At 41.9% G+C, this 27766-nt stretch overlaps 1 protein-coding gene across 1 annotated transcript; it reads left to right on the top strand.

Moving 5' to 3' along the window:
* Window positions 1-640: 640 nt before the first annotated feature.
* Window positions 641-26788, top strand: LOC127157582 (cytochrome P450 2G1). The gene is made up of 9 exons (XM_051100821.1): window positions 641-896; window positions 3838-4000; window positions 4081-4230; window positions 4339-4499; window positions 17532-17708; window positions 17803-17944; window positions 19539-19726; window positions 19847-19988; window positions 26548-26788. Exons 1-9 carry the CDS (start codon window positions 726-728, stop codon window positions 26727-26729), a joined length of 1476 nt encoding a protein of 491 aa, XP_050956778.1. The 5' UTR covers window positions 641-725; the 3' UTR covers window positions 26730-26788.
* The last annotated feature ends 978 nt before the right edge of the window (window positions 26789-27766 follow it).

Genomic DNA, 27766 nt, shown 5'->3' with positions numbered 1-27766 from the left:
ATAGTAGGAGTTGTATGGTAGTATGCCATTCCGAACACAGCTTCTGTACTGATTTCAGTGTACTTGAGTTATATTTAATAGATCATCCAGGCATTCCATGCATACAGAAAATGTGCATACTATGCACAGTATACATACTGGGTACTGCAGAAATAGTACAAGTAGTATGATAGTATGGCATTTCGAACACAGCCAGACAGACTACCCCCTCTCCCTAAGGAGTGGACTCCAGATGTTCCTCAGACATAAAAACAAAAGTCCAGGAGGGTGGTTGTTCACAGAACAAAAGTGTATTAAATATAGTCGTGCAGACTTTTTCATGCATTATTTATTTATTTATTTATTTTAAATGCAATTTTATGAAACCTTACACAGACCAGACCCAATGCAGGTCCCTTCATAAATGCAATGATGATGATGATATAACAGAACAATATCATATTATGATATTCCAGAACACTGAAGAAAAACCCCTTCTAATCCTGTGCTAATACATTCCATGTGTATGTTGAGTATCAGTGGCATGACATAAAAAATTAGGTTAGGGAGCACCCTGGTTAATGTGTACAATAGGTCAAATTCCACACCTCTTTCTCATTCCTGCTTGAACCGCCCCTTTCCTGTTCTGCTCCCACTGTGTATATAAAAACATTGAAATCCAACACTGACACATACAGAAACTGAAAAAAAAGACTGAACTGAACATAACATCTTAGATAAGAGGGATGGAACTGTCTAGCTCATTGGTGTTGGTTTTAGTCCTGGTTGTGTTGATGGTGGTCAGGTGGAAGAGGAAGGTGAGTGGACTTTCTTTGCCCCCGGGGCCACTGGCACTGCCACTGGTTGGCAACTTACTAATAATGGACAAGCGTGCACCCTTTAAAAGCTTTATGCAGGTAAGAGGACTGTGTGCCTGAATTTTACAGAAACATATAAGCACGTTAAATCTCAACCCTGTCTTTGAAAATAAGTTTTGAACTAGCAGTCAATTTTGAGTGGAGCGGTGTGATTTTGAACGGAGCGAGGAGCGGATTTTTTAAAAGCCAGAGCGCCGTGGTTTTCACTCACTCCAAGAGTGCTCCACTACTGCTCCATCACAAGTACAATTCATGCCAACGGCCCATAATATAGCTGCATATTTAGCAAGAACTCACATGTTAAATGTAGTCAGCCAGCTTGATATAGATGGATCACTGAGATCAGAAAGAATGTCATGATTATAATGACAGCAATATACATGAGCGGGAGGTTTAGGAGGATAGTTTTCAAGGATTTTGTTTGCGCCTTCTAGATACTGAATATTTTTGGATGAAAGCATGATTTAAACAGGCACACCACTTATTTACACAAGCAGTTGCTATCTCAATAATGGATTCAATCAAATATAATCTTACAGCGCTGCTTCGTCTGTATCCGATTTCGAATGAGCAGAATTCTTCTCTCCTAGTACTTTATTTGTTTTATTTTATTGTAATGCATGTTACGTTATTTTTCAAAACATACTGAAATACTTTAGCCGTAAATTTCCTCAGAGCAAAGGTGGAGCGGTGTTCCTCATCAGCTGAGCGAGGAGTGGAAAATGGTGAACCTGGAGTGGAGTGATTTTTGAATGCTTGGAGTGCAGAGGGGAAATTGTTGCCGCTCCACTCCGCTCACATTGTCACGGTTGTGTCAGATAGAGGTAAACGAAGACGAAATATAGTAAACAGTCTTTAATATAATCCAAAAAACAAGGGAAACCAGAAACAGCAGGACGACACACACCAAACTTACAACAAGGTCCGACAACAAACACTGAACTCAATACAACTTATAAAGGGGTGCAAACAATACATGGACAGGTGTGGGTAATTAACCAATAAAGACTTAACAAGAAATGGAACAGGAAAACCATATAAGGACACAAGGGAGAAACCAACATAAGTCCAACGGGGGTGTGACAAGGGCAAAACCAACACAGAACAGTTTAAGAGGTCTGACACTACTCCCCCCTCCCGGAAGGCGCGACCTCGCGCCGCAGGGAAAACAAAACAAAAGAATGGACGTGGGCAGGCAACAAAAAGTTCAATGTAGGAGGAGGCTTAGGCGGAGGACGGACTCCCAGGAGGAGGACAACAAACAGAGTCCAGGGTGATGACGGAGGATTGAGCCAAGGAGGAGACAGAAGTGTCCAGGGTGGGTCTGATGGGGGGTTGAGCCAAGGAGGAGACAGAAGGAACCCGGAGCAGGAGGAGCCAGGTGAGACCCAGATCGCAGCCACGAAGATAGTCCACGGTGGAGCCGACGGAGGGAGGAGCCATGGTGGAGGAATGGCTGACGACTCCATGGGGCCGACCGACGGCGGCGGAGCAGGTAGAGGTGGAGCCCGAGGCAGAGACGGAGAGCTGAAGATCCAGGGCGACACCGAGGATCCGAAGGGCCAAGGCGGAGCCCAAGGCTCTGGCGACCAAGGCGGAGGCGGAGATCTGGTGGAACCGATGGAAACTGGCAGACCCGTGGCGAATCCACCGCACAGATGGTGGGCTGAGGGTGAGTAGTGGGGCTGCCAGGAGACAGCGGTGGTAAGGCTGATGCAGCAGCGCCAACAGGAGGAGATAACACAGGGAGGGTGGGTGGGAAATCCAGGCCGGTATGTTGTTCAGAGCAGGCAGGAAATTTCACATGACTATCCTCAGTGAAATTGGTTAAGTCCAGTTCAATTTCTAACAGTCCCAGTTCCAGACTCCTCTCACCCTCAGCGGTGCAGTGGGCTGTGCTGTCCTCAGCACCCTCACGCTCCACTGCAACATCCCCCGTCGCGGGCATTGTGGCCGGCTCTCGCACCTGGTCAGACTTGATGGCCTCCGGCTCTGTAGCGTTCTCTAGCGCTGTCACTCCTTGTGGTGATGGCTCTGTCGCTCTCGGCTCGGGCTCTCCGTCCACGATGGGCTCGGGCTCAGGCTCCGCGAGTCGGGGTGGTGGTGGGCTGGGCTCTGGGTCTTGTTGCGAGACGTCTGCGAGGTGTGGCTGAACGAGATCGCGGTCCTCCTCCGCTTCGCCCAACGTGAACGTTGATCCGCTCATCCACAATGCGAGGTTTATGTAATTTTGTAGAGTCCAGCAGGGATCTCTGTGGGGCATGACGAAGCGGAGGTCATCGTCCAGACCACACCTAAATCCCTCCATCAGGCAGACGTCATCACAACTGGCACTATGGCAGGTGTCGACAAACTCCTCCACGTAGTCCTCCAGGTCCCTGCCATTCTGGAAGATGAAGATGGTAATTCCTCCCAGAATGGTGTTACCCCTCCTTGGAACAACGTTGATAGAGGCGATGTTCATAAGGCAAACGGGAAAAGAAAAAAACTGGTGAAAAAATGAAAATAAAACGCGGGAAAATCTTGTCTAATATTGCTTCGGTCTGACCTTCTGTCACGGTTGTGTCAGATAGAGGCAAACGAAGACGAAATATAGTAAACAGTCTTTAATATAATCCAAAAAACAAGGGAAACCAGGAACAGCAGGAAGACACACACCAAACTTACAAGGTCCGACAACAAACACTGAACTCAATACAACTTATAAAGGGGTGCAAACGATACATGGACAGGTGTGGGTAATTAACCAATAAAGACTTAACAAGAAACGGAACAGGAAAACCATATAAGGACACAAGGGAGAAACCAACATAAGTCCAACGGGGGTGTGACAAGGGCAGTACCAACACAGAACAGTTCAAGAGGTCTGACACACATACTCTGATTTACATATATCCACAGATTCACAGTTGTAATTTTACTTGCTTTACTTGAAAAAAAGAAAGAAAGAAAGAATGTTAAAATCTGTTCTCTCAAACAGTGGAGCAAAACCTACGGGCCTGTGATTACAGTGTACCTCGGGCCTCAGAGAATCGTGGTTCTTGTCGGTTATGATGCAGTTAAAGAAGCTCTACTGGACCAGGCAGAAGACTTTGCATCAAGAGCCCCCATTCCCTTTGCGAACAGGGTTGTGAAAGGCTACGGTATGAGTAATGTTTCTGTTTTCTGTTATATAATCAGATACTCATTTCAATGTAGTTTAGCCTACATTACATGTTTGTAGGTTTGGTCATCAGTAATGGAGATCGCTGGCGTCAGTTAAGGCGCTTCACTCTCACCACGCTGAGAGATTTTGGAATGGGGCGCAAACGAATGGAACAGTGGATTCAAGACGAGAGCAGACATTTGCTGAAGAGCTTTGAGGAAACCAAATGTGAGGAACTGACAAACACACGGCAATTATCCTCTACTAGGATAGGATTTGTATACATTGACAGTGCTGCATTTAAAAATGATAACGTTAAGGTTTTTTCTTTTTCAGGCGCTCCAGTTGATCCAGTCTCTTTCCTGAGCCGGGCGGTGTCCAACGTGATCTGTTCCCTGGTGTTTGGGCAGCGCTTTGATTATGAAGACAAAAACTTCCTGCAATTGCTCCAGGTCCTCTCTAGAGTCGTGCGATTTGGCAGCAGCCCTTGGGGTCAGGTGAGCAGATGTGTAATGAGCCCCGTCTTGTGTTTTGGATTTCTATTCTGAAGAGTATCGCTCTGTAATGCTGGAGCAGTAAAAGTGAAATGTGACGGATCCAAATGCAGTTAAGATTTATTAAAATGGTAACACTTTACAAGGAAAGTACATAAATAATCATGTACTAATGCATGAATGAATACTTACTCAATACTGAATTGTGGAGTTGGCAGGGATACTTCACCTCAGCATTTAATTTTTAGACAATGTAATATTGATGACAATTATAACACACTGCTGAAACATTACAAGATCCTATAAAACTAACTGAACACTTCAACTGATTAAATGTTTAAATTAAACCTTTAAATACATTACAATATTTACATAAAAATACATTTGGACACATTCAGACATTTATCCTGAAACAGACTCTGCCTTTGCCTGCTCTGCAAGTTTATTTGTGATTTGAACCTGTGCCATTGACACTGGTAACCATGAACTCTGCCTACTAATGAATTTTTCATAAAATGCCAAAAAGCAGTCTTTTCCAGCATCGTGTCCACGCACATGAGAAGCACTATTCATTTGTTTCACTTCACAATAATAATAATAATCAGTGGTGAAATGCACCAAATTTTACCTATAATTTTACTTAAAGCTTAACAATTGTGATGTAATATTAAATCTTAAATATTAAATCAGGCAGCATGGACAAAAATTAATTTTTTGTCCCTTTTTTTGTCCCTTTTTTTTTTCATCTGTATTTTGAATTTTGCACCTCATTGTGCTGTATTGTATGTATTGTATGTATTGTGCTGTACTGTATTGAATTGTATGATTATCATAAACATCCATAAAATTAATGGAATGTCCTGGCAAGCCAATTCACAGAGCCCCACCCTTACGAAAAAAGTTTATTCAAGTGTGCTATTATTATACTTCTTTTAACTATAAAATAGGAAAGTATACTTTTGGTCTACTTGGTATATACTTCTCAGAAATGGGCTTCATGTACTTCTCAGAAATATACATAAAATGACATTTAAGTATATCTGGCTTATACTTAGGAAAAAGTCTAAATATATTTTAAATATACTTGTGCTTCTAGAATCTGTGTTTTCATTTTTATACGGTAGGGGGCGCTATTACAGATCTTTACAGAATTTCCAAAAAACACAAGTGAAGAAGAAACCAAAACAACAGATGCTTCCACATGTAATCTAACATGATCATCAGACATTAAACAGCATCAAAACTGTAACGTTATGGAATAAAATGTGACCCATGAAGAGGTAATAATGACTGTCAATCTTTGGGGTGTTGATCAACTCCATCTATGTTTTAATTATCATTCTGAATACAATTCAAGCAGATATCCTGCTCTTTCTTTTGATGTTTCGTATGTTCAGATATTCATCCAGCAAAATATATACAAATTAATAACTAAATAGAGACATAGTAGTATACTTGAAGTATGATATAAAGTTCACTTAAAGAACTTGTATACTTGCAGTATGAAACTACTAAACTAGTACTAGTACTAAACTTTTAATACACTAATATTTGTATAATTACTACATAAAGTGTATACTTTAAAATATACTTGAACTTTACTTAAGTATACTTAATAAAATAAACTTGAAGTATACTTCTTTTTGGTAAGGGCATGCATGATAAGCAGAACAAAAATCAACAACAAGAACTGTTTAATTAATCATTTGTTTATTTTAAACATGACTGTGCCTTATTAATTAATTCTCTTGGTTTAAGTTACATTGCTTTAGTATAAAATGAGTAAAAATTGTACTCATGTTTTCTTTTTTTTTTTTTATTAAATCATGGGAACAAATAAATACTGTGCTCTCACGTTTTAGCTAATATGAAGGAACGTCATCATAAAAAGTGATCAATTTCTGGACATTATATTTTTCGGCATGTCGTGAGCAGGACATTCCATAATATAGGCCAGCTGGAATAGATGTGTCAAATAAGGACAGTGACAAGTGATGTGATGTGTGGCCAAGTACGGTGTCCCATACTCGGAATGCTCTGCATTCAACCCATCCAAGTGCGCGCACACACACGGCAGTGAGCAGGGAACAGACACTGTGAGCACACACCCAGAGCAGTGGGCACCTGAGAAGCAGCTGGGCGTTCGGTGCCTTGCTCAAGGGTCTCACCTCAGTCATGGTATCGAGGGTGGAAGAGAACGCTGTTCATTCACTCGCCCCACCTACAACTCCTGCCGAGACTCAAACCACGACCTTTGGGTTACAAGTCCGACTCTCTAACCACTAGGCTATTACTGCCCAAGATAGATAATAAGACACAAAGTATGTACACGGCCTGCTGAAATGCATCATTGAATTATTAAATGTGAGTTTCAAACTATTTTTGTGTCACAGTAATAGTGACACTTTTTCTTTACACGATATTGTATACTATTTGAACTGAACTGAGCTGGATGATGACATCATTGAATCCATTGATGAACTGCCTTTAAATGAAAATTGAGTGTTTACTGTTGCCCTTTTGTATTATTGATGCACTATTTCCTATTTAATACTGTACAGCCGCTTTGTCACAATTCTGTATTGTTAAATAAGGTTGACTTGACAAAATAAATACGCACACCTCAAATACTGGCTGGTACTGTACGGTAAAAAGTAAGCATTCAAGCATTGCTGTCACTGTAACATTTGGTAACACTTTATTTTAAGGACCATTTCTTACTAATAATTAGCTGTTTATTAGTAATTAAGAAAAACATAACCATATTTTAGATCCTTTAATCCAGTTGTTTCCAAACTTTTTCTGCCGAGCCCCCCTTCTGCAGAATAGATAAAATCACATTTTTTTATTATGTAACAGCATGTTTTTTTTTTTTAAAAACAGATTTTCTCTTTTTTTTTTCTTCACTTTGTTGTAGTTGTGATCTTAGAAGTAGATTCATCATCTACTTTACGTTTACCTGGCACTTGTTGTCTTTTCAAAACCTTGTCCATGCTTAGAGCAGAACTACTATGTGTCACTCATTCATAATTTTATCTGGCTAAGGGCAATTCTCATTTCTGATATCAACTGCACCATCTAGTGGTCTGTTATTTTACAACAAAAACCGCCACCACTGATAACAGACAGCTTGCAGTCATTACTGCGAGTCGTCTTGAGGTAATAAAATATGATAAAATTCATATTTTGTGTTAAATTATTTACATATGTGGCAATAGCCGTATAATAAGCAAGATAATTTTACAGTGGGGTCTTGTATCACCCTGAAAACATTTGTTTTTACATAACAATCTAGGCATGTACCAAAATGAAAATTCTTGGCCGAAACTGTAACTGCTTTGTAATATTTATTTATTATTTTATTAAATAATATAGTCATTTTATAAGACTTTTTAATTTAACTCAATAATTTGAATGATACTGAATAAAAAAATAATAATAATAAAATCACAAGCCAATAAAATAACCATGTTTATTGAAAGTAACAATAAAATTGGACAGAATATTAATGAATATTAAATCTCAATATATTATTTTTATTCAGTTCTATGAAACAGAAGCAGATATAACCTTTTTTGACTAATTATCAAAATAATGTATAGTCCTGCAAAACTATTATTATCGGAGCATGTGATCAGAGCATACCGTCACGAGAGGGTAACGTCATTTTACCAGCGTTGTCCAGTACAGCAGTACTACAGCATGTTACAGCAGAGTATGCGACGCTATTGCAAACAGGAACAAGTATACATAGACATTTTCTGTCGGCGAGTTATTTGAGCGGACTTTGCTTTTCCGTTGAGCATAAGCAGTACACGAGTGGAGCACTCACATGGGCCGTGAGCAACTCAACGGAACGCACATTCATAGAGCGGAATATTGAGCGGAGCGTGCCAAATACTGCTGGGCGGCACGGCAGATATTTTCGGCCGTTTATCTCTTTCGAATCTCTATAAAAATCGGCTGACTATACACTAGCCTTTCCTTAAAAAAGTGTTTTAAAGGGTTACTCCACCCCAAAATGAAAACTTTGTCATTACCCTTACCAAAAAGAAGTATACTGCCAGTTTATTTTATTAAGTATACTTAAGTGAAGTTCAAGTATATTTTTAAGTATACTTTATGTAGTAAGTATACAAATATCAGTGTACTGGTAGTATACTTTTAAGTGTACTATTTCAATACTCCTTGGGACTAAATTGGCCCACTTTCTAGTATATAAAAGTATACTTTAAGTATAACAGAAGTAAACTTTGAGTACACAACTAGTTTTGTTTTTAGTTAGCACTGCAAGTATACTCAAAGTGAACTTATAGGTATACTGATAGTTTACTAATTAAATACTTTTATGCATTTCAGTGCACTTTGAAGTATAGTCTCAGTAAACTACTAGTTTAAAATTTTTATACTGCAAGTATACTCGTAAGTTTTCTTTAAGTGAACTTTACATCATACTTTTTTGTCAAATAAGTTTTATTAAAAGATAAAGATTTTGAAGATGGATTTATAATCTCACATACTTAGTTTCCATTGCATATACAAAGAATACAATCAAAATTAGAAAAGAAAAATAAGGAAAATGAAAGAAAACAAAATAAGCAAGATTTTGACAAACTGCTCAAATTCGCCCTTCAAACAGTACCTAATTTGTTCCAAATGTAAAGTAGAAATCATCCCTCCAAGCCATAGCTTACATGTAGGAGCCTCCTTTTTCTTCCAGAACAAAAGTATTAGCTTCTTGGCTGTAGTTAAACTATATGCAAGCAGTTTGTGTTGTGCTCCTGATAGTGAATGCATTCCTTCTGAAAATCCCAAAATAAAAAGTGCCGGATCCGTCTGCAATTGCATACTAAAAATCTCTGAATTCCATTCCAAAAATTTTGTATCTTGAAGCAAAAAATAAAACTATGGGACAAATCAGCAACTACTGAGAGGTGAGACATTTTTAAAAATGCTATGTAATTTCATTTTTGAATAATGTAATCTGTGAATGACTTTAAACTGAATAAGGCAGGGTCTAGAATTGACTGAATGTTCGTTGATGTCCTTTAAACTCATCTGCCACATTTCCTCAGAAATTTCCACTCCTAGTTCTTGCTCCCATTCTTTTTAAGAAAACTTGTAGAGGGCGAAGTAAAGGATTGTAGCAGATCATAAATTATCGGTAGTGCCTCTTTACTTCCTTTACCCCGATCAAGACACTTATCAATAATTGAGGGTGATGTCTTATCCAATGAAGGTGTATGAGAGCCCCATCAATGAAGAGGTCCCTTATAGTACGTACACCCATTTCTCCCCATAGGACAAAGGTCCCATCCAATCTTGATGGGATAAATGATGGATTCTCAGTGACAGGAGTTAGAAGTGAAAGGGACTTTATTTTGAAGTGCTCTTTTATCTGTTTCCAAATACGAAGTGTATTTTCGAATTATGATACTATTATTGAAGGTAGAATGATCCAGAGTTACAGGGGAGAGAATCACCGCGTGAAACTTTAAATGGAGAAGATTATATCGAAGACATAGCTATGTGTCCAGTGGGCATTAGTTCACTTTTATTTAGATTAATTTTAAACCCCAAAAACATCCCAAAGATTTTAATAGTATCTAAAATAACTGGCAGACTCACATGGGGTTTAGTAACACAGATATCATCTGCATATAAAGATATTTTATTGACTGTATTTAAAGTATTAAAGCCATGGATAGAAGGATCAGAACGAATGTACTGAGCACGGTCACTCTACGGTCAGCGCAAATAAATGAGGAGAAAGGGGGCAACCTTGCCTAGTCCCTCTTTAAAGATTAAAGGGACCAGACAAAGTATTATTAGTTAGTACCTGAGCTGTAGGACTTTTATACAAAATCTTCATCCAGTTTATAAAGTTATCACCCATGTCACATTTCTCTAGTATTGTGAAAAGGTAGTGCCATTCGCCTCTGAGAGATTTTCTTCAAAAGCTTTGGAGTGATATGTTATGTTAAAAAGGCACCTAGTGTTTTGTGAAACATTCCTACCAGGAATAAAACCATTCTGATCAGTATGAATTAGACCACTAATTAATCTACCAAGTCTATTTGCAAGAATCTTTGACAGTATCTTCTGATCTACGTTAAGGAGAGAAATCGGTTTGTATCTACATCATACTTAAGTATACTACTATGTCCCTATTCTGGTATTAATTTGTATATATTTTGCTATATAAATATCTGAACATACAAAACATCCAAAAAAAAAAAAAAAACAGCTTGTAAACAAAAACATTTTATTCTAGCTTCATGCATTCCTTTTTTTCTAAACACTTGAATGAGGGTAAGTTGCATAAATAAAAAAATAAATAACAAAACAAACAAAACATTGAACAAAAAGCTAAAAAAAGAAAAAGACTATTCATGATAATCAAAACAGATGGAGTTGATCAACTTGACAGTCATCATTATCTCTTTATGGGTTGACATTTTATTCCATAACGTTACACAGTTTTACATATCTACGGTTTTGATGCTGTTTTATGTCTGATGATTGTGTTAGATTACACGTGGAAGCATTTCAGTTTCTTCTTCACTTGTGTTTGTGCAATGAAAACACGGATTCTCAGAGCACAAGTATAGCTCAAATACTTTTAAGTAAAAATCAAGTACACTTAAATGTCATTTTAAGTATATTTCTAAAGACTATATAAAAGCACATTTCTGAGAAGTACATAAAAGGTAGACTGAAAGTATACTTTTCTATTTTAGTTTAAAAGAAGTATACTAATAGCATACTTAATTTAACTTCTTTTTCATAAGGGTAATCACTTACCCCATGTCGTTCCAAATCTGTAAAAGCTTTGTTCGTCTTCGGAATACAATTTAAGATATTTTGGATGAAAACCGGGAGGCTTGTGACTGTCCCATTGACTGCCAGGTAAATACCACTGTCAAGACCCAGAAAAGGGTGAAAGACATCGTCAACATAGTCAGTGGTTCAATCTGCGTATGCCGTTCTGTGTCAGCTGCACCACACAGATGTGTTTTCTACATATATTTACGCATTGATTTGAACGAAAACAGCGTATCTGGCGTACACAGTTTGCGTCCAGTGGATACTCTCCACAATGGTGCTACACTGACGCGGAGACAAATTGTTGAATAAAATCTTTTTAATTCTTTGTGCACAAAAAGTATTCTCATCGCTTCATAAAATTCAGATTGAACCACTGATGGCAGATGGACTATTTTGACGATGTCTTTCACACTTTTCTGGGTCTTGACAGTGGTATTTACCTGGCAGTCAATGGGACAGTCACAAGCCTCCTTGTTCCCCTTCAGTCGTTTCACTACAACGTTACATATGGGAACTCGCTAGAGTGACCAATCACCTCTGAGCTTTACAGAAAAGGCCAATGAAATTGGCGAGTGGAGTTTGCGTGCAACGCCATTCCCCCGTACATACGGGTATATAAGATGGCGGCGTGCATCCACTCATCAGATTTTCGCTTCGGAGCCTCACCGCGAAGAGCTAAAAAGAAAGATTTCAACTCCTGCAGAAGAGTCAAGCTCTCCCTCGCCTACAGCACGTTCGAGTTTTCTCCGCTGCTGCACCAGATCCCGCGAGCCGGCTGCCTGTCACATCAAAGAGAGAGTGCCGGCTTCTCGCATTCCAGCGAGCTCGTCTCCGTGCCTCCCGTCCAAAGCCTGCAGGCTTTCGTCGGCTCTTACCGGCAAAGCCTACAGTGCTGCGGGCCAGGCCGCCACTGCCCTGCACGCCATGGCCACCCTGCAGGTCTATCAGGCCAAGGCGTTGAAAGAACTGCACAAGGGTAGTCCTGACCAAGCGGTGTTGCAGGAGCTGACCAAGTGGTGTTCCTGGACCACACTCGTGGTCCAGGAACGCCACCTCTGGCTGATCCTGGCGCAGATGGCAGATGTCGACAAAGCACGCTTTCTCGACGCTCCCGTCTCCCAGGCCGGCCTCTTCGGCGACACTGTCGAGGACTTTGCCCAGCAGTTTTCGGCAGTCCAGAAGCAGACTGAGGCGATCAGTCACATCTTGCCCCGGCGCGTGACTCCTACCAAGTCCCCGGGTGCTTTGCCTCAGCCTGCTCGTCGCCGAGGGCGCCCCCCTGCGGCCCCCAAGAAGCAAGAACAACCTGCTCCTTCTCCGGCTGAGGCCCATGATGCGTGCCTCGCCGCCAGACATCGTGGCCGCCGCAGGGGAGCGGCGCCGCCCGCTGCTCAGGAGCCCCCCCAAACATCAAAGACCCGCAGGTCTACGCGGTGCTCCTGACTCGGGCAGCCTGGAGATGATGGAAGCTGCTCTTCGGGGGACAACAACATCTGCCCCCCCACCCCCGGAGGAGGGCCGGGGCCGTCTGTGTGCTCAACTGCCGTCGACCTACGGGTCGGCGGTACCCACCCACTCACAGAAAGAGCAAATTTTCTCATCTCTGGGCCAAGCGCCCCGAGCTCTGTTCCTGTCAGACATCATGTCTCCTCGGGTTCGGACTCGGAGCCAACATTCGCCAGCGCGGGAACCTGGGAAGAAGGTAGGTGCTGCTCAGTGCAGTCAGATTGCTCCCCAGGACATTCATCCTTCTGGGACCAGTCCCCTTCCCCTTCCCGCAGGCCGCCCCACCGCGGTCACGTTGGTCAACGCTCCGCTGATCCCACTGGCGGTCAGGCTGGCAGCCTGGTTAGAGCTGCCCAGCCCGTCCCGGTGGTTGATCCGGACGGTACGTCTCGGCTATGCGATTCAGCTCGCCAGGCGCCCGCCCAAATTCAGGGGCATCCTTTTCACTTCTGTCCGCTCGGACACGGATGCCTCTGTTCTGCGTGCGGAGATTGCAGTCTTACTGGCGAAAGACGCAATCGAGCCTGTCCCTCCAGCCGAGATGAGGTCGGGGTTTTACAGCCCTTACTTCATCGTGCCCAAGAAGAGCGGTGGGTTACGACCAATCCTGGATCTTCGAGTATTGAATCGGTCCCTTCTCAGGCTGCCGTTCAAAATGCTCACTTTGAAACGCATCCTTTCGTGCGTTCGACACCAGGATTGGTTTGCGGCCATAGACCTGAAGGACGCGTACTTTCACGTCTCGATTTTGCCTCGACACAGACCCTTTCTACGGTTTGCCTTCGAGGGTCGAGCGTATCAGTACAAAGTGCTCCCATTTGGCCTGTCCCTGTCCCCCCGCGTCTTTACGAAGGTCGCGGAGGGGGCCCTGAACCCGCTATGGCAGCAGGGTGTTCGCATTCTCAACTATCTCGACGACTGGCTCATCTTGGCTCACTCACGAGAACAGTTGTGCGAACACAGGGACCTGGTGCTTCAGCACCTCAGCCATCTGGGCCTTCGGGTCAACCGAGAGAAGAGCAAACTCTCCCCAGTGCAGAGGATCTCTTTTCTCGGCATGGAGCTGGATTCGATCAATATGACAGCCTGCCTCACCAACGAGCGCACGCAGTCGGTGCTGAACTGTCTGAAATCTTTCAGGCACAAAACAGCGGTTCCTCTCAAAACATTTCAGAGGCTCCTGGGGCATATGGCAGCCGCAGCCGCAGTAACGCCGCTCGGCCTGCTTCATATGAGACCGCTTCAGCGCTGGCTACACGATCGAGTCCCAAGATGGGCATGGTACCGTGGCACACTCCGGATTGGCGTTTCCCCACAGTGTCGCCGCCTATTCAGCCCGTGGTCAGACCCTGCTTACCTACGGGCCGGAGTTCCCTTAGGACAGGTCTCCAGGCATGTTGTGGTTCACACAGATGCCTCCTCCACGGGTTGGGGTGCTGTATGCAACGGGCAAGCAGCCTCGGGCTCCTGGACGGGACCTCGACTGCTTTGGCACATCAATTGCCTGGAGTTGCTAGCAGTGCTTCTTGCGCTGCGTCGCTTTCTTCCGATGCTCCGCCACAAGCATGTGCTTGTCCGTACGGACAACACTGCGACCGTAGCGTACATCAATCATCAGGGTGGTCTACGCTCCCGTCGTATGTCGCAACTCGCCCGCCATCTGCTCCTGTGGAGTCAGACGCGGCTGAAATCGCTGCGCGCCGTTCATATTGCAGGGGAGCTCAACCGTGCAGCCGATCAGCTCTCACGGCAGCCCACCCACCCTGGAGAATGGCGACTCCACCCCCAGACAGTCCAGCTGATCTGGAGTCGATTCGGCGAGGCCCAGATAGATCTGTTCGCCTCCCCGGAATCCTACCACTGCCAGCTCTATTACTCCCTCAGCGAGGCTCCCCTCGGCAGGGACGCACTGGCACACAGCTGGCCTCCGGGGCCCAAGTACGCCTTTCCCCCAGTGAGCCTCCTTGCACAGACCCTGTGCAAGATCAGGGAGGACGGGGAGCAGGTCCTGCTGGTTGCGCCATACTGGCCCACCCGGACCTGGTTCGTCGACCTCACGCTCCTCGCGACAGCCCCTCCCTGGAAGATTCCCCTGAGGAAGGACCTTCTTTCTCAGGGGATGGGCACAATTTGGCACCCGCGTCCCGATCTCTGGAACCTGCACGTGTGGCTTCTGGACGGGACACGGTAGACCTCGCCGGCCTTCCACAGGCCGTGATAGAAACTATCACTCAGTCTAGAGCCCCCTCCACGAGGCAGGCCTACGCACTGAGGTGGGGTCTCTTCGTTGACTGGTGTGCCTCCCGTCGGGAGGACCCACAGAGATGCCCGATCGCAGTGGTGCTTTCCTTTCTGCAAGAGAAGTTGGAGCGTAGGCTGTCCCCTTCAACTCTCAAAGTGTATGTCGCGGCCATAGCGGCATACCACGATGCAGTCGATGGAGAATCCATCGGGAAACATCATCTGGTCATGAGGTTCCTCAGAGGTGCGCGTAGGGTTAACCCCCCCAGACCACACCTCATACCCTCTTGGGATCTCTCCATCGCCCTTCGGGGCCTGCGGGGACCTCCCTTCGAGCCGCTGGTTTCAGTCGAGCTTAAGTTCCTGTCGCTTAAGAAAGCGCTCCTGACCGTGCTCGCCTCCATCAAGAGGGTCGGGGACCTACAAGCCTTCTCTGTCGACGAAGCCTGCCTGGAATTCGGGCCGGCTGATTCTCACGTTGTCCTGAGACCCCAGCCTGGCTATGTGCCCAAGGTTCCCACCACACCCTTCCGGGATCAGGTGGTGAACCTGCAAGCTCTGCCCCCGGAGGAGGCAGACCCGGCCTTAGCGTTGCTGTGTCCCGTTCGTGCCTTACGGATTTACGTGGACCGCACCCGGAGCTTTAGACGCTCCGAGCAGCTCTTTGTTTGCTTCGGAGGACAGCAGAAGGGAAATGCTGTCTCCAAGCAGAGGTTGGCCCATTGGGTGGTAGATGCCATCTCCCTGGCCTACGAAAGCCAGGGGGAGCCGTGCCCCCTAGGAGTTCGAGCTCACTCTACTCGGAGTGTTGCCTCCTCCTATGCGCTGGCGCACGGCGCCTCGCTAGCAGACATCTGCAGAGCTGCGGGCTGGGCGACACCTAACACCTTCGCGAGATTCTATAATCTCCGCGTCAAGCCCGTGTCCTCCCGTGTGTTAAGGTAACAACAGGTAAATTGCGGGAGGCCGGCAGGTGTCGGCTTGCTGCGCCATTCCCACGGGATCCGTGCGCTATCTCCCAGTATGTTCCCTCCGGCGAACCTGGGTCCTCCATGCCCCGCAGTCAGGACTAGGTGCGGGGTAGTCCGCGACGGTGCTCCGACTGGGTCTCCTTCGCCCAGAAGGTTGTGGCAAAATGTCTCAGTATTTTTCCACAGTCAGCCAGAAGGCTGTGTTTTCCCTCATATGTCTATAGCCAGATTAGATATACTCAGTTCTTTATTCCACATGCCCAAACCACATGTGCTCCGCCCCCCCAACCCATGCTTCAGTACATCTGGCATCCCTATGGGGCCCCTCTACTGGTCCCTAGGGCGTTGGGAAGGTTACGTATTGACTCCACTTTCCGTCACGTCCGCCTGCCGGCACTTGGTGTCTTGCGTAACGCAGCCTCAGGGTTGTGGCCTTTTCCATGGGTCTGTTCCCATATGTAACGTCGTAGTGAAACGACTGAAGGGGAACGTCTAGGTTACATACGTAACTCTCGTTCCCTGAAGGAGGGAACGGAGACGTTACATCCCCTGCCACAACCCTAGGCTGCGCTGACGCCGGGCTGCGGCTCGGCTCCTCAGCAAAAACCTGATGAGTGGATGCGCGCCGCCATCTTATATACCCGTATGTACGGGGGAGTGGCGTTGCATGCAAACTCCTCTCGCCAATTTCATTGGCCTTTTCTGTAAAGCTCAGAGGTGATTGGTCACTCTAGCGAGTTCCCATATGTAACGTCTCCGTTCCCTCCTTCAGGGAACGAGGATTACGTATGTAACCTAGACGTTTTCATCCAAATATCTTAAATTGTGTTCCATAGACAACCCGTTTATGGGTTTGGAACGACATGGGAGTAAGTGATTAATGACAAAATTTTCATTTTGGGGTGGAGTAACCCTTAAAGCTTGTTGTTTTGAAGAACATCACAGTTATATATGAGATGAGAACAGTAGGGCCTGTAGATATGGAGTACATGTTATTTTAAAAAAATACATATAATTATATTTTCAAAATGACATTTTTTTTTTCTCAAGCATAGTCAGTGGGATAAAACACCCCTGGGGGCAATGGACAGTTACTGTAGTTATTCTGTTCTGAACATCAGATCCTTTGTTTTTCCATCAAATGTATTCAAACTAGTAGGTTGAATAAAAATATTTGGACTTTATATTTAAAAATGACCTAACAAAATTATTCAAATTGGCTATTATAATTTTGTAATTCATAATTATTGATTATATTCATTTTCATGATAAACTGCCGGTACTCTGATTTTGCTGTAAATGTTTAAAGCAATTTTTTTTTTGTCAAACTGGGGGGCATGGGAACAGCCCCATCACTGCACATTTTGTCTTTCTTATGTAACACACCTGATTGAACTCAACATAAGTAGAGTCCAGTAAAAGCTACAGATTAGGGTGTAAATAAAGGTTTTAAAATTGGTTTATGATGCTGTCTTCCCATTCCCAACAGCTGTACAACATCTTCCCTCGACTAATGGAACACTTGTCTTGGAGTCACCACACCATCTTAAGAGAGATAGATCGCGTCCATACCTTCATTATGAATAAGGTCAAGGAGCATGAGCAGAATTTAGACTTCCATGACCCAAAGGATTTTATTGACTGCTTTCTCATCAGGCTTACTCAGGTATCCAGTGTTTACGATTATTTTAAATTAAAGTACTGTAGCCTACATATAATTGCTGTTATAATCTACTGTTTCTTTGTGTGTTGAAAAAAAGGAAAAAGACGATCCTGACACAGAATTCCACAAAAATAACTTGATGGCGACAGCTTTAAATCTGTTCACAGCTGGTACGGAAACCACCAGCACAACTCTCAGATATGCCCTGATGCTTCTGATCAAATACCCCCACGTACAGGGTAAGACACATTTAAAATCACTTTATATTTCTGTAGCACTTTATACAATACAGACTGTGTCAAAATAGCTTTACAGAGATAAACAGGAAATAGCAGAATAATCTATGGAAACTCGACGATACGGTCGAACAGATTATGCTGTGAAGCAGCTCTCAAAGACAACAGGGTCATCTTTTCAGATCCAGCCATTTCAGAGTTGGTTCAGTTCAGATAATGGTGTGAAGTTAACCGATCAGAAAGTAGCTCTAGGCAGTAATGTTGTCTTTCAGCTTGACCCAGTTCAGAGTTGATTCAGTTCAGTTCCGTGTTGTCCCGATAGTGCAAGATGTTGTTAACATGTAAATCGGCTCTACAGAAAAATGAGTGCCATGATCCAGCTTAGTTCCGATCCAGTGGTGTGTCATTCAGTGCTGTCAGTTATAGAATGGGATTTGTCACACCGGTGGGGAAGGAAGAGCTGTAGTCTGTCCAGCAGGTTGACACATGAATGTAGAGTTGTCATTTAGCCCATGGTAGATGACTGAATTATCATTCCCTTAAAGCATGATGAACTTTCTTCTTGTTAGAACTGTGAATCGGTCTCAGCTGGACCTAACATTATGTGGTAGGGCTCTGTGCTGAGGGCTTGTCTTTTATTTTTTATAGATACCTCAGCTGCATTTGAAACAAAAAAAATCAATTTTCTTCAGCATGCACAACACAGGGTTGTGCTGTTTTGAGTACTTCAGTGAGTTGAAGTTGAAGTTGAAGTAATCAATGATACATAAAGTTCTCTAAAACATTTAAGTTTAATGATGTAACACACAAATGTTTTGTAGTGCCTAAATTGTGAATTAGTGCCCCTTTATGTATAGTTGGTGCAGTGCAACTGCCCACCGGTCCTTTTTTTTCCACTTCTTATCCTGGCCAAACACCAGCCACGTTCACGACTTCTGTCGCCAGTGGCTGGCAACGAGGTTGCTAGTGGGCGTCCTCACTACTGGTTGCCTTGATAGCGAATCAGGTTTCTTGCCGCTAAAAACAAACATTTTGGAGGCAAAATACTAAATATAATATAAATGTAAATTAAATCTGCACATACAAACAAAAACGAATGAGAAGCAGAGCTTACTTTTTTCCCATTGCGTATGTTTATCCACGGCTGACAGAAGAATGATCACATGAGCTCTACCGTCTTCTTTCCTATTGGCTGTTGCTCCTGAAAGTCTCTCTTTATTTGCATAAAGTTGAGGGATTCTGAACTTTGTCACGTCACCGGACACGCCCCATCCGGTCGCCAACAATCGCTGTAGCTCGCTGTCACTCTTGCTGCCTGAGGCTTGTAGTGTTGAACGGGGCTTTAGACAGGACAAGACCATCAGATTGACATGCAGTGACTAACCACAAATCTCAGCCCATGGACCACCCACCTGGTCTAGCAATTCGAGACAACCTCCAGCAGAATTCCTGAAAAAATGCAGCAAAAAAATTTTTGTATAGAGGTTGCCTCCTTACCTGGTAGCCCCCTCTCCTTGTATAGTTGCTATTAAACTTCAATAAAGTTTTCATGTATGATCTCTGCAAATATATATATTTTCTTATTATGTTGCCTAAGAACAAATGCAGAGGGAGATTGACAGAGTTATTGGACAGAACAGAATCCCTACAATGGATGACAGGAAGTCCCTCCCCTTCACTGATGCTGTGATTCATGAAGTACAACGTTACCTGGACATTGTCCCACTAAATGTTCCACATTATGCCATGAAAGACATCACATTCAGAGGTTATGCAATTCCAAAGGTAACAGTTAACCATATGACAATCAGTTGAAGATTGTTTTGATGTTCATTGTTAGCAGATGACTATTTTTGATATTTTTAAAACATGTATATAATTTTAAATGTTTTTTTTTTCCTCTAGGGCACAGTAATTATTCCCATGTTGCACTCTGTCCTAAGGGACGAGGGACAGTGGGAAACCCCTTGGATGTTTAATCCAGAGCACTTTCTGGATGCCAATGGCAGCTTTAAAAAGAACCCAGCTTTTATGCCCTTTTCTGCAGGTAAGCTCTGGACAGTCTACAAACAGCTAGTTAGGTATGTTTTGAAGCATGACAGCTGGTTATGAGCTGGTCCTGAGCATGAGATAGTTGCTTAGGACCAGCACATGACCATCTTAAACCAGCTCATAACCAGCTTATAACCAGCTCAGGACCAGCTCAAACCAGCTGCAATGCTTCAAAATATACCTAAAGAGCATATGCAGTTTTTTTTTGTTGTTGTTGTTTTGTTTAGATTTTTTCAACAGGGATCTCACATCAAATTAAAATAGTGTGTCGTTAATGCAAGAGGACAATAGAAAACAGTCAGTTTTTTCAGTTAAAGTCAGTTCATCTTTGATTCAGTGATGTTTTTGTCCAGCTCAGTTAAGTTCTGTTTAAATAGTGTCTGTGCAATCAACCCTACAATATTGCCAGAAATGTCGCAAGCCAAAGGCAACACTGGAAAGGAACTACAATTCCATTGGTGACAGAAATGGAGGAAAAAAAAAAAACCTTGGAGAAACCAAGCTGAGTCAGGGGGCCAGTTCTCCTCTGGCCACACGAAACCAGCAAGACTCATTTGGTTCCGTGGTCTTGGGCCAGTGGCTGTCTAGTTGACATGGTGTTCACAGGGGATTTGTTTCTAGGGCTCATCTAGTGGTCGTGGTCTCCACTGATATTCAGGGCTGTAAAGCTCATCTCTAGGCACTGATCCACCATCTGGTCTGGATACGGACTGGAACCGGGTGACTACAGTGACCTCAGAATAAGGCAAAAAAAAACAAAAAAAAAAACAGACTAATAGTGCAAATGCCACTTTTAGTACGATGTGTCAGGCACATTGGGTGGTATGGGAAGTGTTGCCGATGACCTAATTAATGCAGCCTAACAGTCCTTTAATGGATTTTAATTATAGAAATGTGATAGTGTGTTACGTGTAGGTCAGGTTAAAGAGATGGGTCTTTAATCTAGATTTAAACTGACAGAGTGTGTCTGCCACCCGAACAACGCTAGGTAGATTATTCCAGACTTTGGGGGCTAAAAAGGAAAAGGATCTGCCAGCTCAAATAAGCTTTAAAGTTTTAAAAATGTTATACATATTGTGAAAATGTTGAAATGTCTTTCATTTTTACATCCAAAACACATTAATAAACCTCAAAATCAAGTTAGTAAAATTATGTTTAACTGAACGAGACGTTCTTACTAATTACTATATTTATATCTTACTAATTACTAATTAAATACTTTTTTTAATCTAAGTTATTCATAATGTTTTGTATGCTCAGATATTCATACAACAAAATATATACAAATTAATACCTAAATAGGGACATAGTAGTATACTTACAGTATGATATAAAGTTCACTTAAAGAAAACTTATGAGTATACCTGCAGTATAAAACTACTAATCTAGTAGTTCACTGAGACTATACTTCAAAGTGTACTAAAATGCATAAAAAAGTATTTAATTAGTGAACTATCAGTATACCTATTGGTTCAATTTTAGTATACTTGCAGTATACTTAAAAATATACTTGAACTTCACTTAAGTATACTTAATAAAATAAACTTGAAGTAACTTAACTTTTTGGTAAGGGATGTGTCAGGAATCCGCCTAAGTCTAAACTTATTTGCGAGGGTCTGTGCTCGTCACTCAGTAATTCATTGGATTATGCTTTATTGTCTGTGGGCTTATTGATTACTGTGGGTGTCACAGAGGAGGAACACAACACCACGTCTGTGACTGAAATAGCGGCTGCGAAGTTTAGTCAACCGCAAGCTTTGGGAGATGAAATATACTGCTCTGAACTCCGGTGATTAAACCACCCGTGAAATGGCGCTGACAGCGAAGTGCGTTCACAAAAAAGGCGCCGACAACAACGCCCCGTCATGTCACTGCTGCCATCCCTGAGTCAAGTCAAGCTACAGCTGGTCTTCCTGAGTCAAGTAAAGTCACAGCTGTTCGTCCAGAGTCACGTCACATTTCAGCTGTTCTTCCAGAGTCTTGTCACATCTCAGCTGAGCATTCAGAATCTTGTCTCGTCACAGCTGATCTCCCAGAGCCGTGCCACATCACAGCTGATCGTCCAGGGTCACGTCCCTTCTGTTGCACCCAGATCCTTGAGGTCAGTTCTTCGGTATCCCAGTCTGGTATCTAGTGTGAGGAGCTGGTATCCCCAAACCAACTCACCTTAGCCTTCCAATTGGAGCTCTGATTGCCCTGTCTGTAGCGCTTTTTCAATGACGGGAATTGCTTTATGGTGTGTCTGGGCCGCGTACACCACCACCGAGTCTCCTGAGGTGCCGGCTTTAGCTGTAGAACCTCCGGAAGCAGCAGTGTCTGCTACGGTGCCTTCAGAGGCAATGATGCTCGCTGCATTTTCCTCAGAGGTGGCGCCCAGCGACACACCCCCAGCCTGTGATCTGATGTCCTGTCTCGACCTAGCCGTAGAGGCTGTCTATGAACTCTCTGCCCATTTTTTCACGGCTAAGGAGTGCAAAGATCGACAGACAACAGCAGAGTGGTGCAGGCGATGGGTAAGGGCAAGTCAGAGTTATAATCCATTGTGAAATAACAACAGTAGAGTCTTAAACAATAATCCAGCAAAGTCAGGTATCCAGAAGAGCAAGAGAGGGGATGAAACAATAGACAGGAAGCAGGACACGGCAAAACAAAACAGACAAAAACGTTCCAGCGAGAGCGTGCACGGCGCACTCCCACCGGGAGTAGAACCAACGCCCAAACTCTTTCAGAAAACAGAAAATGAGAGGACTTACAGTACAAACTGAAAACATAAATGTGAACTAGTTGTGTACTCAAAGTTTACTTCTGTTATACTTAAAGTGGGCCAAGTTAGTCCCAAGGAGTATTGAAATAGTACACTTAAAAGTATACTACTAGTATACTGATATTTGTATACTTACTACATAAAGTATATTTAAAAATATACTTGAACTTTACATCAGTATACTTCATAGAATAAACTTGAAGTATACTACTTTTTGGTAAGGGTAGATGCTGCTACTGAATCTGATTTTAAACTATCTGTCTTGCCAGTTTCTGAATATGTTTCTGAATAATCTGTTAGTCCAGTATTAGTCAACGAGTCTGATTTTGAACCATCAGTCTGTCCTGTCTCGTTTGAACTATTGACTGTCTGTTTGGATTACCCGTTTTCCTCTCCCCCCCCCCCTGGATCACGTTTGCCGCCGACTGACCCTCGCCTGTCCCTGGATCACTCTTTCGCCTTGCCCAGTTTGTATCTGTTTGCTGGTGTTTGACCCTGCCTGTGTATGACCATGTCTCTGTCTATGAATAAAAGCTTGCATACCCTTAAGAAAAAGAAGTTTATTCAAGTGTGCTATTAGTATACTTCTTTTAAACTAAAAATAGGAAAGTATACTTTCAGTCTACTTTTTATGTACTTCTCAGAAATATACTTAAAATGACATTTAAGTATACTTTATTTATACCTACAAAAAGTCTAAATATATTTGAGCCATACTTGTGCTCTGAGAATTTTCATTGTTATATATGAGAGATGCTATTACACATCTTCTGTACAAAATTTCCAAAACACAAGTGAAGAAGAAACCAAAACAGATGCTTCCACACTGCAAAAAATGCAAATACATATTTTCCATTTTACGAAACATTTTGAGTCTCAAATACTAAAAAAATGCCATTTTCTTAAAAAACTAAAAACCCTTGTCAGACCAACAAAATGATGCAGTTGTTGTCCTAACTAGTCAAACACAGTTGTCTGAGCAAAGAATTTTATATTGTTGAAATTTTAAGGCTTTAAGTTCCCAGCATGCATTGCAGCATTAATAAATTATCCAGTTACTGTTATAGGATTACTGTTTTGCTGTTTTCTGACTTCATTTAAACTTTTTTGTTGTTGTTTTGTCATTATTGTTAGTTATTTGTTGTACTGTGATGTAAAGATCTCATCTTTTTAATATTTGCTGATTGACACCGTTCTTGAGGTTTGTGTATCTAGTTTTGAGGCCTAAATACTTTCAACCACTTATATCTACTGCTTGGATATCTTAATCTTGTAAAATGCTTTACAAACAAAGACAATGTTGTCTACCCTTACCAAAAAGAAGTATACTTTAAGTTTATTTTATTAAGTATACTTAAGTAAAGTTCAAGTATATTTTTAAGTATACTTTATGTAGTAAGTATACAAATATCAGCATACTAGTAGTATACTTTTCAGTGTACTACTTTAATACTCCTTGGGACTAAATTGGCCCACTTTCTAGTATATAAAAGTATACTTTTAAGTATACTTTAAGTATAACAGTAAACTTTGAGTACACAACTAGTTCACATTTATGTTTTCAGTTTGTACTGTAAGTCCTCTCATTTTCTGTTTTCTAGTACTTAAATCTATTGTTTCATCCCCTCTCTTGCTCTTCTGGATACCTGACTTTGCTGGATTATTGTTTAAGACTCTAGTTTCACAATGGATTATAACTCTGACTTGCCCTTACCCATCGCCTGCACCACTCTACTGTTGTCTGTCGATCTTTGCACTCCTTAGCCGTGAAAAATTCGAGACAGGACATCAGATCACAGGCTGGGGTGTGGTATGCACAAGCATCAGTTTACACTGCTGCTTCAGTTTGTACACCATAAAGCAATTCCCGTCATTGAAAAGCGCTACAGACAGGGCAATCAGAGCTCCAATTGGACTAAGGTGAGTTGGTTTGGGGATACCAGCTCCTCACACTAGATACCAGACTGGGATACCGAAGAACTGACCTCAAGGATCTGGGTGCAACAGAAGGGACGTAAATACGATCAGCTGTGATGTGGCACGGCTCTGGGAGATCAGCTGTGACGAGACAAGATTTTGAGATGTACAAGACTTTGAAAAGTATAGTCTCAGGAAGACCAGCTGGCTTGACTTGACTCAGGGATGGCAGCAGTGACATGACGGGGCGTTGTTGTCGGCGCCTTTTTTGTGAACGCACTTCGCTGTCAGCGCCATTTCACGGGTGGTTTAATCACCGGAGTTCAGAGCAGTATATTTCATCTCCCAAAGCTTGCGGTTGACTAAACTTCGCAGCCGCTATTTCAGTCACAGACGTGGTGTTGTGTTCCTCCTCTGTGACACCCACAGTAATCAATAAGCCCACAGACAATAAAGCATAATCCAATGAATTACTGAGTGACGAGCACAGACCCTCGCAAATAAGTTTAGACTTAGGCGGATTCCTGACACATCCCTTACCAAAAAGTTAAGTTACTTCAAGTTTATTTTATTAAGTATACTTAAGTGAAGTTCAAGTATATTTTTAAGTATACTTTATGTAGTATGTATACAAATATTAGTTTACTAGAAGTATACTCGTAAGTGTACTATTTCAATACTCCTTGGGACTAAATTGGCCCACTTTCTAGTATATAAAAGTATACTTTTAAGTATAACAGTGGTAAACTGAGTACACAACAAGATTACATCAAAGTTTTTAGCTTGTACTACAACTATACTAAAAGTGAACTTACAGGTATACTGATAGTTTACTAATTAAATACTTGTAGTAGCATTTTGAGAACACTATATTGAAGTATAGTCTCAGTAAACTACTAGTTTAGTAGTTTTATACTGTAAGTATACTCATAAGTTTTCTTTAAATTAACTTTACATCATACTTCAAGTATACTACTATACTTACTACTACTATACTTATTATACCCTATTCAGGTATTAATTTGTATATATTTTGTTAAATGAATATCTAACATACAAAACATCAAATGAAAGAACAGGGTATCTGTTTGTAAACAAAACATTTTATTCTAGCTTCATGCATTTTTTTTTTTAAAACAAGAAATAAACAACATTTTGAACAAAAAGATAAAAAAATGATAATCAAAATGTAGATGGAGTCGATCAACACCCTAAAGCTTTATAGTCATTATTACCTCTTCATTGGTCGGCATTTTATTCCATAATGTTGCACAGTTTTGATGCTGTTTTATGTCTGATGATCGTGTTAGATTACATGTTGTTTCGGTTTCTTCTTCACTTGTTTTTTTTTTTTTTTTTTTTTGGAAATTCTGTACAGAAGACGTGTAATAGCGCAAATATATTTTTACTTTTTCCTATGTCAGGTATACTGGTAAGTGTCATTTTAAGTATATTTCTGAGAAGCACATAAATCCCATTTCTGAGAAGTACATAAAAAGTAGACTAAAAGTATATTTTCCTATTTTTTTAGTTTAAAAGAAGTATACTAATAGCACACTTTAATTTAACTTTATATCCTCAATGGAGCTATTGCTTTAAAGAACAATTCTTACCTGATCTAACATAAATAATTAAAAAAAGATGCATTAATTTATATAAACCAATATTATTATATTATATTATATTATATTATTCTGATAATAACGTTTGATTCACATGATGGCACTGATAGTTTTAATTATGTTAATTTTAACAAAATATAAATATATAAAAATGTGTTTTAAGTTTATATATTTTTCAGTCTGATTCCCAATGGTTATCCAAATTATGGCCATGAATAAATCACTAGTTCTTCTTCATTGTATCTCTGTAGGTAAACGGTCTTGTGTGGGTGAGTCTCTGGCTCGTATGGAGCTCTTTCTGTTCATCGTCTCTCTGCTTCAGAGGTTCAGCTTCAGTAGTCCAAAGGGTCCGGATGGAGTAGACCCCAGTCCTGAACTCAGCAGCTTTGCAAACATGCCTCGACTCTATCAGCTCATTGCCTCCCCCCGCTGAGAAATATACTGTAACACTGCTAAGATTTAGATTTTTTTATTCATCAACATCACCAGATGTTGAAAATAAAATTTCTATAAAAAAAGACAGCTACAGTTTCTTATTTGAAATAGATCGAGGTCAGTTTAAATTTAAAAAAATAACTAGAAAAAAGAACAATAATATTCCATCGATATACTGGCTTGCCAACCACACTAAAATAAACATTAACTGAGTAATGGAAAGCAGTGAAACAAGGTGGAATTCCCTATCCACATCACACCAATTTTTATTTCAGTTGGATCTTTATCCATTTGTGGTATTCATTTAGTAGTTTTTAGTTATTCTTGTCTATCTTTTTGTTAAAGGGGTCATCGGATGCTAAGTTCACTTTTTCATGTTGTTTGAACATTAATGTGTGTTGGCAGTGGTTGTACACAAATACCCTATAATGATAAAAATCCATGCAGTGGTTTTAATTAATCTGTAAAAATAATATCCCCTTTTTCAAATCAAGCCATTCTCAGATGCCTGTCACACCCACAGAGGCCGCTCCCACCATAGTTGATTGACATGAGCTCTCACCTCAGACCAGCTGTCACAGTCCAGTAACTTTCCATGTTTTGATGCCGGAGCAGGGATGTAAGTTAGACAATAATATCTCTGATTGAGCGATTGAGGTGTTGTGTTGCTGGATGTAATAATGAACATAGTGGTCATCATTTACTCCCGACATCTGAGCCGCTGAAGATGCAGTGGATTACGTTTGTTTGTGAAGGGAATGCACCTCCCGATCTACATATATCCGTCTATGTTCACGCAAATCATTCGTGATCCAGCTTCACTTACAGCAGAAGTGAGTATAAGCATTTTTTTATGAATCTTTGCGATCACCTTTCCTAATAATGTGCTAGTTAGGAAGTTTAGCGGCTAAACTTGGCTAAATGCGGCTAGAGTAAACAAGACCGTCTTTCCACAGAGAGAAGAGAGGGGCGGGGTGAGCGGAGCTCATCTGCATTTAAAGGAACAACCCCTTAGAATGAGATGATTTTTGCAGA

This window comes from Labeo rohita, unplaced genomic scaffold (assembly GCF_022985175.1).
Source record: "Labeo rohita strain BAU-BD-2019 unplaced genomic scaffold, IGBB_LRoh.1.0 scaffold_112, whole genome shotgun sequence".
NCBI classification, from domain to species: Eukaryota; Metazoa; Chordata; class Actinopteri; order Cypriniformes; family Cyprinidae; genus Labeo; species Labeo rohita.
This window is presented reverse-complemented; position numbering and strand designations above follow the sequence as displayed.

What these genes read in the sequence shown, in the direction of transcription:
- LOC127157582 (XM_051100821.1), top strand. Translation starts at nt 726, where the DNA reads ATGGAACTGTCTAGCTCATTGGTGTTGGTTTTAGTCCTGGTTGTGTTG. An exon ending in GAGGTTATGCAATTCCAAAG is followed by an intron (nt 19,727 to 19,846) that starts GTAACAGTTAAC and finishes TTTTTCCTCTAG; the next exon opens with GGCACAGTAATTATTCCCAT. An exon ending in TTTTATGCCCTTTTCTGCAG is followed by an intron (nt 19,989 to 26,547) that starts GTAAGCTCTGGA and finishes GTATCTCTGTAG; the next exon opens with GTAAACGGTCTTGTGTGGGT.